The sequence below is a fragment of the Geotrypetes seraphini genome, chromosome 2 (assembly GCF_902459505.1).
Source record: "Geotrypetes seraphini chromosome 2, aGeoSer1.1, whole genome shotgun sequence".
Taxonomy (NCBI): Eukaryota; Metazoa; Chordata; class Amphibia; order Gymnophiona; family Dermophiidae; genus Geotrypetes; species Geotrypetes seraphini.
Window position 1 is genome coordinate 233,394,680 of NC_047085.1, and position 12,955 is coordinate 233,407,634.

The 12,955-nt window shown below is 41.7% G+C and overlaps 1 protein-coding gene across 1 annotated transcript in view; it reads right to left on the reverse strand.

The window, feature by feature from the left end:
• TTC26 (tetratricopeptide repeat domain 26) overlaps positions 1–12,955 on the reverse strand; it is a 155,477-nt gene that overhangs the window by 65,702 nt on the left and 76,820 nt on the right. The window contains exons 11-12 of the mRNA XM_033933397.1: positions 4,358–4,411; positions 345–408 (exon numbers count right to left, since the gene is read on the reverse strand). Of these exons, the coding sequence (XP_033789288.1) occupies positions 345–408; positions 4,358–4,411 (118 nt within the window). The remainder of the gene's footprint in view (positions 1–344; positions 409–4,357; positions 4,412–12,955) is intronic.

The following is a 12,955-nucleotide window of genomic DNA, read 5'->3' on the forward strand; positions in this document are numbered from 1 at the left end:
AAAGTTTTTTTACTTTCGTTTCTGTCCTGCACTACGTAGGAGCAGTTACAGTTTGCTCAGCTGTTTATCGCTGATCCCAGTTGTTATCCATCAGGTTTTTCTGTATATGATACATTATAGGACCCCTGAGGAAGGAGTGTTTCTTCGAAACATGGACAGTGTCAGGTCTGGGTTCATTAATACTTTTGGATACAAACTGTTTTATGATTATATTTATATTTTTTATGATTGTTCAATAAAAACTTAGCATCTTGTACATCATCACTGCAGTTTTTGCCTTTGTCTTTTGTAAAGCATTATATGAAATGAGGCCATCATTTGTATTTAATTGATTATTAACATACCACATTCACTGGCTGACCCTCCAACCAGCTGGAAGAATTGCTGTGCAATTTTTACATGGTCCCTCTAAAAGGCAAATAGAAGAGTAGACTGATGAGAAAGAAAAACCAAGAAATACACCCACACTACTAGTCACCTCCTTCTTTCACCCCTACAAAGTTACCACTGACTCCCACCACTTTTCCACTGTTGCTTTCAAACCTGCCACCTTCACTATCTTTAAATGATCAAACTAACTGCCACACTCTATCATAACACCAATTTAAGACTCAATCTCAACACTTCCCTAGCTCAGTTGGTATTGGGGATGAGGGATCCAATGCAGCAGATGCCCTGGGCATCATGCAGCAAGGCAAATCAAGTAATCTTTCTCTCTGAAACACTTCCTCCTCAGATTCCCCTTCCACACCATGCCCATTCTTCCCTTAATCCTGTCAGCAGCAGCAGCTTTCACTCATACATTCTCTTCTGCTGCCTGTAGTACCAGTCCCTCGATATATCTGCCTCAAAATGAATTTTCTTATTTCATAGTAAAGAGTCACAACATCTTGCAACTCTTTTATCATGAAACTGGCACTGTGGCAAACACTTCTCTCCAATGTCCCAGGTACTAAATAAGCACCTATATATGAGAATATGTATAACAAATCCCATCCCCTTTCCCTTTCTGCTAAATTGGTGGGAGAGGGGAAGGAGAATATGGTTGGATTGTGGGTAGGTATCTTTATGATCTTGCACAGCCTGAAAGGAGAGGAAGCAAGAATTGAGTAAGTAGAAGGGGGAACATCCTGGAAAGGATAATAATAATAATAATAACAGTTTATATACCGCAGTACCGTTAAGTTCTATGCGGTTTACAAAAGATTAATGAAGTACAAGTTGAAAGAAGTTAAGGGATTGGTCAACAAGAGGGGGATGGGACAAGAGAACCATTATAGAGTGGAAAGAGAGGAACGGGTCAACTGTCTAGATATTTCAGGAACAGGTGAGTTTTGGGGCGCTTCCTGAATACCTCGTAAGTGGTGGGCGAGAGCAGTTGTTCTAGATCTTTACCCCATAACGCTGCTTGATGTGAGAGAAGGTGTTCATGGTGTTTTTTTAGTTTGCAACATCTAACCGGGGTGGAAACAAAGTGCAAGTGGGAGCTTCTCTTGTGTCTGTTGGCTGAGAAGGAGAAGAGGTCGGTTATATATTTAGGGGCTAGACTGTAAAGAACTTTAAAGCAGAGGCAGGCGAACTTAAACTTTAAACGAGCTTCTAAGGGCAGCCAGTGTAGCTGTTTGTAGTATGGCGTCACGTGGTCAAATTTCTTCAGACCAAAGATAAGTCTGACCGCAACATTTTGCATTAATTGTAAGCGTCGCATATTCTTTTAGGAGATTGCTAAATAGGCGATGTTACAGTAGTCGAGTTGACTCAGTACGAGGGATTGTACCAGGATTCTGAATGCAGAGTTGTCAAAATATGATTTAATGGATTTAAGCTTCCAGAGGGTGAAAAAACTCTTTTTGATTAAGGAGTCCACCTGATCTTTCATGGTTAGGCTTTGGTCAAGAGTTACACCCAGTATTTTAATGGTGGGCTGTATGGGGTAGTTAAGTTTGTTGATGCCTAGTGGTGTTTTGGTGTCAAGCGGGTGTGGTGAAGCGACAAAAAATTTTGTCTTCTCTGTATTGATGGGAAGAGAGGGGTTAAAAGGAAGGAAAAACACTAAGGATTAAGGGGCAGATTCTCAAAACTAAAATCTGCCTTCAATGTGCTTGCTAAACTGGTTCCAGCCAGTTTAGCATGCATGTTTTTTAGCGGCAGATTATCAAAATGGCTTACCAAGGTCTTTTCTGAGTTTTCTAGCAGTCTCCAATACTGCCATGCAAATATACTACAACGAGGTCATTAATATTAAAATGATCACGTCGAGCGATTCTCTATAATTGCCGAGTGATTCTCTAACCTTGTTGTGCCACATTTACGGCCAAAATCTACAGACAGGTCTGAGCTGTCGTTGCCTTACTTTCTGATCAGTGCCTGAACACTGATTGGCTCAGGCACTGACAGGAAAGTAAGATTTGACAGCTCAGATCCCTCCCCCCTCACCCATGCAAATTAAAATTTAAAAAAAAACCAAATTGGATGCTCACCCTCTCCTACCGTGTTGCACAATGCTGCTACCTCCCCCCGCAGAGGGAGATGCCCACTCCATCCCGCCACCAAGCAATGTCTCCACAATGAACTCACCCCCCCCCCCCGTCAGCGGGAGAGATGCCCACTCTCTTCCACAGCCATCAAGCAACCCCCTACCTGACCCGCCCCCTCCCCCCAGCAGCAGGAAAGATGATGGTGGCAGAAGGGATTGGGAAAGCAACCCCCTACCTGACCCCCCCCCCCCCCCGGGAGAGATAGCAAATTTGCTTATCTGTAACAGGTGTTCTCTGTAGACAGCAGGGGAATGCAGCCACACTTGTTGTTGAAGTTCTCTGACTGAGCCTGTGTGTTGGTGCCCTCCCCATAGCTATAGTAAGCTTTAAGTTTACTGAGCATGTGCAGGATGTCCTACTCCTAGAACCCCCTCCACTTGTCCCTTCAGTTTTGTCTCTAGCAAGAGAAGAAGTCAAGATAATGGGATGGAGGGTGGGCAGTGTGGCTGCATTCCCCTGCTGTCTACAGAGAACACCTGTTACAGGTAAGCAACTTTACTATCTCTCCCGCTGCCAGGGGGTGGGGGGGTTGCTTGATGGCAGCAGAGGGGAGTGGAATGGGAAGAACTGTGATGCCTGTGAGTAATTAAAGGCTCGGTACCAGAGTTCCTAGTAGAGTGATGCTCGGGCTGGAGTGGTATTGATGGAGTGGTATTGATGGAGTGGTATTGAGGGAGGTATGAGGGCTGGTTGTGAATGCAACTTGAATGCCAACTCCCTTTGAAGCAGCTCTTTAATCTGGTCCTGCAAAGATTGCACCAGTACCACAGGTGGTGTCAGTACAGTCAGTGTCAATGCAGCTGTGGAGTGTCAAGGCATTGGTGACCTCAGTGAGGAGGCACACCTCTTTGGTGACACCAGCTGTAGCGAGGGAGACCTGGACTTCTTATATCAATGCTTTGATGTGCATCGACTTACTCAATGCTTGGGATGATTCCAACATATGAGTAGAAGGAGAGACCTGGCTGCGCTTCTTAGCATTCTTGGGAGGCGAAGTTGATGGTACCGAGGAAGCCGACACCAAGTGGGATGCCGGTGCTAAGGTCGATGTCAATACCTCCGAAGACTGGTTCTTAGATTTTGGAGAAGGAGGTGACATGGTCGCCAGCAAAAAAGACCTGAAAAGTTTCTCCTGCTGTAAAATTTGTGCTTTCAGTGAGTGTTTCTAAAAGATGGAACAGCAGAGACAAGTGTCGACTCGGTGCTCAGGACAAAGACACTGAAGGTACCAACTGTGCGGGTCAGTGATAGAAATGGCCCTGTTGCACTGAATATGCTTTTTAAAACCACTGGAAGGTTTGGACATGGATGGAAAAATAGCCACTGTAAAGTCAAAGGACTCAATTTTACCAGGGAGTATAACAGAGCCCCAAAATTGATTGATGCAGCTGGGCTGCATGAAGCTGAAGGTGGCCTGTAGGTCTCTGAAGTCAAACACAAAAAAACTTCAACTAAATGAAGAAAATAAAAGAAGGAAGAAAACAATGAAGACAAACAGGTGGAAAAATGACAGGAAGGCAAAAATAGAGAGAAAAACTGACGTGCATTTGGTGACACTCCAAGACACCACTTCTTAGCTCCACAGAAGACTAAGAACTGATGGACCCACGAGCCTATGTCAGGCGGGAAAGCAGTCGCGCATGCATGGTACAGGTCATCTCGAGACTTCTGAAGAGTTAAAGTGATACTACACTTTTAGACCGTCCATACCGGGCTCTGTGGATGACATCACCCATCTGTGAGAATAGGCTGTCTACTTGTCCTGGGATAAAAACCAAAACTCAAACTTGATACATTTACAATATGCAAGTTATACTCACTGAACCCATTTCTTGTCCAAGAGCTGCATTCACTACCCCCTTCAGGATGTACTCCTATAGGATATGTATGTATGAGAGAGAGACAGAGAATCAGCTTAAGGCAGATTTATGGGCCCAACTTAACAAATATCCTAGTGGTATTTCTAATACACTTATTTATTTGTTCCTGCTATTCCATTTGAGTGCTTTCTCTGATTTTACTACTGTTATTCTTTTCAGAGTTCTACTTTAGGCATCAGTAACTGAGCAATGATGCAGATAGTGATTCTTTTCAAATTATTTCCTTTAAATGCCATTCTGCAACTATGCAGAAAAGAAGTACATTACACCACCCAAATGAAGCAAATTTCACCAGTACAGCTAGACTACAAAATCCTAAGTGGAGTTGAATAGGTACAAGTGGATCAATTTTTCACTCCATCAAAAATTACAAAGACTAGGGCAGGGGTGTCCAATGTCGGTCCTCGAGGGCCGCAATCCAGTCGGGTTTTCAGGATTTCCCCAATGAACATGCATTGAAAGCAGTGCATGCAAATAGATCTCATGCATATTCATTGGGGAAATCCTGAAAACCCGACTGGACTGCGGCCCTCGAGGACCGGCATTGGACACCCCTGGACTAGGGGATACTCGATGAAGTTACAGGGAAATACTTTTAAAACCAATAAGAGGAAATATTTTTTCACTCAGAAAATAGTTAAACTCTGTAACGCATTTCCAGAGGTTGTGGCAAGAGCGGATAGCGTAGCTGGTTTTAAGAAGAGCTTGGACAATTTCCTAGAGGAAAAGTCCATAATCTGTTATTGAGAAAGACATGGAGGAAGCCACTGCTTGCATGTATGGAATGTTGCTATTCCTTGAGTTTTGGGCAGGTACTAGGAACCTGGATTGGCCACCATGAGAACGGGTTACTGGGCTGACATATAAACAGGTAACAGGAGCTATTCTTATGTTCTTAGACTGTGAACAAGTTTAGGCAGGGAAAAAACTCATACACCAGAATGTAGCTTACCCTGAGCTTGAGTTTGGAAAACGTGAATAATAAAGCTAAAATTCAAATCTGTTACAAGTGTTATAATTTTGACTTGCTACTTTATGAATTTAACTGTTTTGTTTTATGTTCCACCTGTTTATGTTATTCTCTGTGTACTAAATTTATGTTACTGTAATCCACCTAGAACTTATAGGTTAAGTGGAATATAAATGTCCATTTTAAATTCAATGTGCTGAAAATCAAATCAAATTGCTTAAAGTTAAGTAACAGGGGGTTTCTCCATAAACAGGATAAGATGGACACACAAATGGATAACACCATCTAATGGAGCAGTTCTCTAAGATATCAGAATTAGTTAAAAAAAAAAATCTAAGCATTTGCAGTTGTTCTTATATGTTATCACCCCTTTGGTAATACTTCTTGTATGTAGCTTAAAAGAAAACTGTTAGGGCAGAGGGTGGGCCTGTGTATCTTACAGTACTTAGCTCCTGTTACCTATAGAGAACTTCATTATAAGTAAGCAAAATCACTTTCTCTTTTGATATACAGGATGAAATCGATCATGGGGTCTCTCCAGCATGGAGTTTTTCTGTATTACTTCCAACAGTTTGTTTCTATTTATTTGTTTGCAAACACCTATGTTGATATGCAAGTAAGTTTTTTTAAAATTGCTTGACCAAGGTTCTACCTTTCCTAGATATGTGATCCAGACAGTAATGTAAAACAAATTATGTAAGGAAGACAATGTCAGTGTTCTGCACATAAAAGAACATAAGAATAGCCATACTGGGGCAGACTGATAGTCTATCCAACCCCAGAATCCTGCTTCCAATATGGCCAATTCAGGTCACAAATACCTGGCAGATTCCCAAATAGTAGCAAAATTCCATGCTACCAATTCCAGGGACAGCAGTGACTTTTTCCATTTCTATCTCAACAGTAGATATATTCTTTGGATGATTTCTAATGAGCTACTGAACATAAGAGTTGGCCCACTGCATCAGACCAATAGTCCATCTATCCTGAATCTTGGCAGAGTCCCAAAGAGTGACAAGACTCCATGCTACCTAATTCCAAAGATAAGCAGTGGCTTTCCCCAGGTCTACCTTACTAATGGCTTATGGACATTTCCTTCAGGAATTTGTCCAAACATTTTTTAAACCCTGCTATATTAACTGATTTACCACTTGCTCTGGCAAAGAACTTTAGAGCTTACAACAACTATTTACTAAGTGAAAAAAATATGTTTTTGTATTTGTTTTCAATATACCACTGACTTCATGGAGTGTCCCCTGGCCTTTGTACTTTTTGAACAAATAAACAATCAATTCATGTTTATCAGTTCCATTTCATTCAGGATTTTATAGATCTCTCAGTCATATCTCAGCTGTTTTTTCTCCAAGCTGAAGAGCTGTAACCTATTTAGCTTTTCCTCATCCCCTTAATCATTCTGGTTACCCTTCTCTATACCTTTTCTAGATCCACTATATATTTTTTGAGATGTGGTTACCAGAATTGCATATAATACTCAAGGTATGGCCTCACTATGGAGCAATATAAATGCATTATGATATTCTTTGATTTATTATCTATTTCTTTCCTAATAATTCCTAACTTTTTGGTTGCCACTGTCGCACACTGAGCAGTAGATTTTAACATATTGTTCATGATGACATCCATAGGAGCCAACTTTTCAAAACAATTGGGGGTTCTCAACTCGACACATATTACCATGTCTATAAAACAAGAAAACACGGTAAGGAATGGTCATGGGCACAACTGGTCAAAACCATATTTAAATGCAGAGCATAGCAGCTAATGCACATACTGGGATGACCTGTGCTAAAAGAGAAGCTAGGGAAGCACTGAATGCCCCATCAGTCTCTCTTCCTCCCAACCCCAACTCATCCCCACCAGTTTACTCCATCTCACTTTTGTTCTCCTCCCTCCCCCCATCAGTCCATCTATACCATAGTCATAATCCTTCCAACTTCAGCCTGGCCTATCCATACCAACCACACTTAGAGGGACATTTTCAAAACATACATCTAAGTCTGATTTGGACATATTTTTCTAGACTTCCAAAGTTGGCAGTAAGAAAATACCTGTTTTTGAAAGGCAAACCACCATACGTCTAGAAATAATTTTTTTTTTTTTTTGAAAATCCTCTACATCCAGGCCATTGGAACTCCTAGACCGCCAGGACGTCTATCTTTATACTACATTTTTGAGCAAGTCTCAAATTCCAAGAACAAGACCATTTGGACGTGGGAGGGGCCAGTCCTGTAATGGACGGACCATCCAGACATGACAACAGAGCATTGGGGCACCTTAGAGGGCACTGCTGTGAACTTCACATAAACGGTGCCAGATAAAAATCTCACCAGAACTCCCTTATAGGTTATGGTGAGCCCTCCAAAACATCCCCCAAATCCACTATACCCATCTGTCTACAACCCCAATAGCCCTTATGGCCGCAGGTGGCACCTAATGGCAGTAAAGTAGGGTTTGAGGGGGGTTGATGGGCTCACATTTTCCACCATGAAAGTAGTAGTGGTTAGAGTGGCTTATAGGACTTGCTGCTTCTCTCTATGGTTCACTAGTTCACCCAAACTTAAGGAATTTTTAACTGAATGGTATAGATAATCAGTATACAACAGATGTCAATAATCCACTCACATGAAAAGGTCTATATTCAATAAACTATTAACCATTCTTATTGGGCCTATTATTTAGTTAACTTTTTGAACATACTGTTTGTGCAGGAAAAGGCCTCAGAGTTAAGGAGTACTACGCTTATAATCTCATCGACATTCACTGCCAGCGTAGATGTAATCAGTATACATACTCCTTCAATCACTGGCCAAAAACCTGCTTAGTACATTTTTACTATTCATATTTAAGTTATAATCATTTTATCCTTTTTTTTGTCTTTTTATGAACTTGTGATTAATTCACTCCACAGTGAACATCTGAATACAGACCACTTCAAAGTTTGAAAAAAGCTAACGAGAATTTACTTATCTTTAGTCTTTTTAGTTTTTATCAGTTCTGTTTTCACTCATCAATTTCAGGGGGCGTGGCTTGGCGGCACACAAGATGGAGGCGTAATTGCGGTGCTCCTCTAACCCAGGCAACAGATTGAAAATTTGAAAGTATCTTGCGGCTTTTTTTCTTCCCTAAAGTGGTTGTAATAACTTCAGGAACATGTCAAGTACGCGGCAAGTGAAGATAGACATGGCATTCATGGCTGCAGGGACAGCGAAGCGCGTCAAACATGATCAGATGATGCTGTCGAAAGCACCTCTTCCTGAGGAAGTAACGGACATATTGGACAAGAATGATGTAATGGCAGAACTGCGGAGCATTAAAAAAATGCTTCAAGACAACGCAAATAAAATTAATGAAGTAAAGGAAGAAGTTTTGAATTTAAATCGACAGATGGAAGTCGCTAACCAAAGAATGTCACTATTGGAAAATAAAATGGATCAGATGGAACTTAATACGAACCAATGTAAAGCTGACAGTTAAACTATTAAAGAAATGCAGAAACAACTTGAAGATTACGAGAACAGAGGAAGGAGAAAGAATGTGAAAATTATTGGATTAGCTGAAGGTTTGGAAGGGGGAAATATTATTCAATTTTTAGAAAACTTTTACCAAAATTACTACAGTTAAATTTGAAAATCCCCTAGAAATAGAACAAGCACACAGGATTCCATCTAAATGGTCAGCAAATCAAGTGAGACCAATGCCTTAAATTTTCAAGCTCTTACGCTTCCAGCAGGCATTAGAATTATTAAATTTGGCCAAAGCTGACAGAAACTTAAATTATAAGGATTCCAAGTTGTTGTTCATGCCGGATTTCGCATAATCTACAGCGAACATGCAAAAGCAGTTCCTCATGTTAAGACCTCAAATGAAAGAAAAAGGGCTTACCTATGGATTGTACTATCTTGCAAAAATGAGAGTGACAAGTGGAAATAAGTCCTTATATTTTGAAGATCCAGAAAAGTTAAGACTTCTTGTCAAACAATGAGCCAATGTCTATTTAAAGGAATTGGATTTAATAATCTTGACAGAGTGATATCTATTGTTTTCTGGACATATAAATGAAGAGGATGGATTTTGAATATCTTATAAGAAAGGGGAAAGGAGTAAGGGAATTTAAAATAACCACAACAAGAGCTTTCAATTGCCAAGAAAGGAGAATGGAGCACTGCTATGTAGAAACATATATTTGCTCATGAATAGTCAGGCCTGTACTACTGGATCTGTGTTAAATACGAATGTTGATTTTTGAATGTAACACAAAAATAATATTAATCCTTCTCAGAGCTATGTCATCATCCACAAGGGATCAGACCTGATGATGAAATGGGACTAGTAAGGAGATCAAACCCTGCTGACTCAAGAGGAGTTCAAAAAGCAGTAGCATTTAAAGGCTATTGTTGTATCTTGACACAGCTTTTCAATTTTGTTAGTTGAAATCTGCAGGCAATATACCATATGCTATTTCCCCTTTCACTGCAGTCTGCAGGATACAGTAGAAGAGAAGCTATTCCTAGGTGCTTTAGCTGACTGAGTTGGTAGCCAGAATAGTAGGAGCAAACATCTAATAAGGTTGTCTAAACTGCCCATAAAATCAGGATTGAGAATACCCTTTCCCATCCCAAGGGTAAGCGGAATCTGAATAATTGTGGCAGGTTTTTGGGAAAGAGGAAGTACAAAGAAAAGTTGTCAACTATTAATCTCTGCTACCACGAGCTGCAAAGGAACAGATAATCACCTTTCACAAGACTCCAGTTTATAACAGATTCTTGGCACCTGTCATCTCGATGTCACTAACATATTTCGTCAGTAAAGAAGCATGCCTGCAAAGTTTAATGTGAAGATGATATAGAGAGCACACTATTGTACAATATATATATATACAGTCAAACCTCGATTTGCGAGTAACCCTGTTTGCAAGTGTTTTGCAAGACGAGCAAAACACTCAGCAAACTTTTGACTCGCAAACCGAGTGTTGACTCGCAAAGGCCTCCTCGCTCCAACCGGCACCCCCTCCACCGCGCGAACCGGACCCCCGCCAGTACAATTTAAATTTACCCACCTCCCCGTCTAGTACCAGCACAGCTCGTGTGCCTAGAAGATCTTCCGGCTTCGGTTCCATAGACAAAGCGCGCCTTTGTCCCAGCACGCTTTTGACCTGACACCTCCGGCTTCTGCCTGCCTTGAACATGCATCTGCGCATGCTCAAGGAATTCTATAGGCTTTAAATGTTATACCTGCTGCTTCCTCTTCCGGCGGTCCCACCCTTTCTCTGACGTCAGAGAAAGGGCGGGACCACCAGAAGAGGAAGCAGCACAGCAGGGCTCCATGCCTACCTTGGTCATGGTGGTTTCCCAGCTGTCCACTAGGGAGAGCCAGAATGAACTGAGATCCTGCAGAGAAACCTGTATCTAGGTCACCACCAGGGGAGCCCAAGAGAGGTTCGGTTCTCTGCTGCTAACTCAGGCAGAGCAGGGCATGTCCCTCCCCTAGTTAAACCAGCAGTCTGGAACAAGCAGTTAGGCAGGATAGGGAGAAAGTTGAGTTTTGAGACCATCTAGGTGAGCTCCCCAGGCATACATCGATGCATCTGTTGTGAGCACTTTCTGATGAGGTGGTATGTGAAACAGCAGGCCTCTGGAAAGGTTGACCAAGTTCAGCCACTACTAGAGAGATTAACAAAGAGGCGAGGTGACCTAATTCACCTGGATAAGGAATCCATTGCCTGGGACCACTTAGAGGCTAGAGTCCACTGAGCTGATCTGAAATGAAGATGAGCAAAGGAAGTTATGAACTGTGGATGCCATATGACCCATGAGTCGCATCTTTGTCTTGTTGAAAAGGTTTGTAGATTGGTCACATGACTGCAAAGTTGAATTAAGGTGTCTTTCCTTTGTTGAGGCAGGAAAGACCATAGGAGAATGGTGTTTAGTTCGGCCCCTATGAACTCTTAACACCTGAGTGGGTTGAAGATGAGATTTTGGAAAGTTTATTTTGAATCCCAAGAGATGGAGGAAAGCTACTGTCTTTTTTGTTACTGAGAGCACTAGTTGTAGTGAGATAGCTTTTATTACTCTACGTCCAGATAGGGGAACACTTGAAGTCCATAGGAATGTAGGGTCGCTGCTGCTACTAACACCAGGTACTTCGTGAAAACCCTTGGCGATAAAGCAAGGCCAAATGGTAGAACTTTGTATTGGAAATGTTAATACGCCACTTTCTGTAGTTGGGATGTATTGAGATGTGTGTAGGCCTCTTTGATGTCTAGAGAGAACAGCCAATCATTTATTTCTAGAAGTGGGTATAGAGTTCCCAGAGATAGCATGCGGAGGTTGAGTATGGGATGAAGACCTCCCTTCTTCTTTGAAATTAAGAAATACCTGGAGCAGAACCCCTAATTTTTCTGGAAAGGAGCTACTACTTCCATGGGATTTAGTTGAAGCACAGCTTCTACTTTCTGAAGAAGAAGAAAGAACATCTGTTGCGACATGAAAGAGGACTTTCATGGAGTGTTATTTGGTGGTACCGATGTGAAATGGAGAGAGTAACCCTGCAGAATTATGGTAAGAACCCAGGTGTCTGTGGTAATTAGAGTCCAACGATGATGATATGATAGAAGTCATCCTCTGATGGGCTGAGGAGAGGCTGAGATGGGGGAAAGTTTGGCTATGCTCTCCAGAAGCATGTAAAAAAGGTTGAGTTGGTTTTTGGGAAGTGGAAGGCTAAGGTTTTTGAGACTTCTGCGGTCTTTGTCTCTTCTGAGGCAGAGGCTTGGAGGCGGAGGAAGTGGCTGGATAACACCTCTTATAGGCATAGGTAGAAGGCCTTTGAGTAGTCTTAGGAGCCTGAGCTGAAGCTTTAGAGCCGTCAATGCAGACCAGCTCTGCTCATGCCAGGTAAGTCTCTTGTGTGGCATCTTCCACTTTATCGCCAAAGAGTTCTTCTCTGAGGCAGGTGATGTTTGCTAGTAGATCCTGCACATTAATGTCCATATCAGAGGCTCAAAGCCATGCAAGATGCCTCATTGCAACTGACATAGCTGAAGCTCTTGAAGTAAAATCAAAAGCATCAAAAGATGACCTTGCCATAAACTTTCGTGTTTGGGGCAGGTTTTGGGTAATATCCTGGAATTCCACAAGTCTGTCAGATGGAATGTACTGCTCAAAATCTGGCAACTTCTTAATGAGATGTTTTAAATAAAAGGTCATATAGAAGAACTCTACTGATAAGCATTAAGTTCTGGAAAAGATGTCTACCAAATTTATCCATTGTATGGACTTCACATCCTAGTGGTGCTGTAGCATAGACCCTGGAACAGGATGACTTTTTTTTTTAAGAGTAGACTCAATCATCAATGATTAATGAGATAACTGCAGTTTATCAAAACCAGGACAAGATTGAATCCTGAAAAGTGAGTCCATTTTCCTAGGAGCAGTTGGAACAGAAAGAGGGACCTCCCAGTTATTAAAAAGAGCTTCTTTGATGAGTGTATGTAAAGGCAACTTCAAGAGCTCTTTTGGAGGTTTATCAAAGTCCAGAGCCTCTAGTAACTC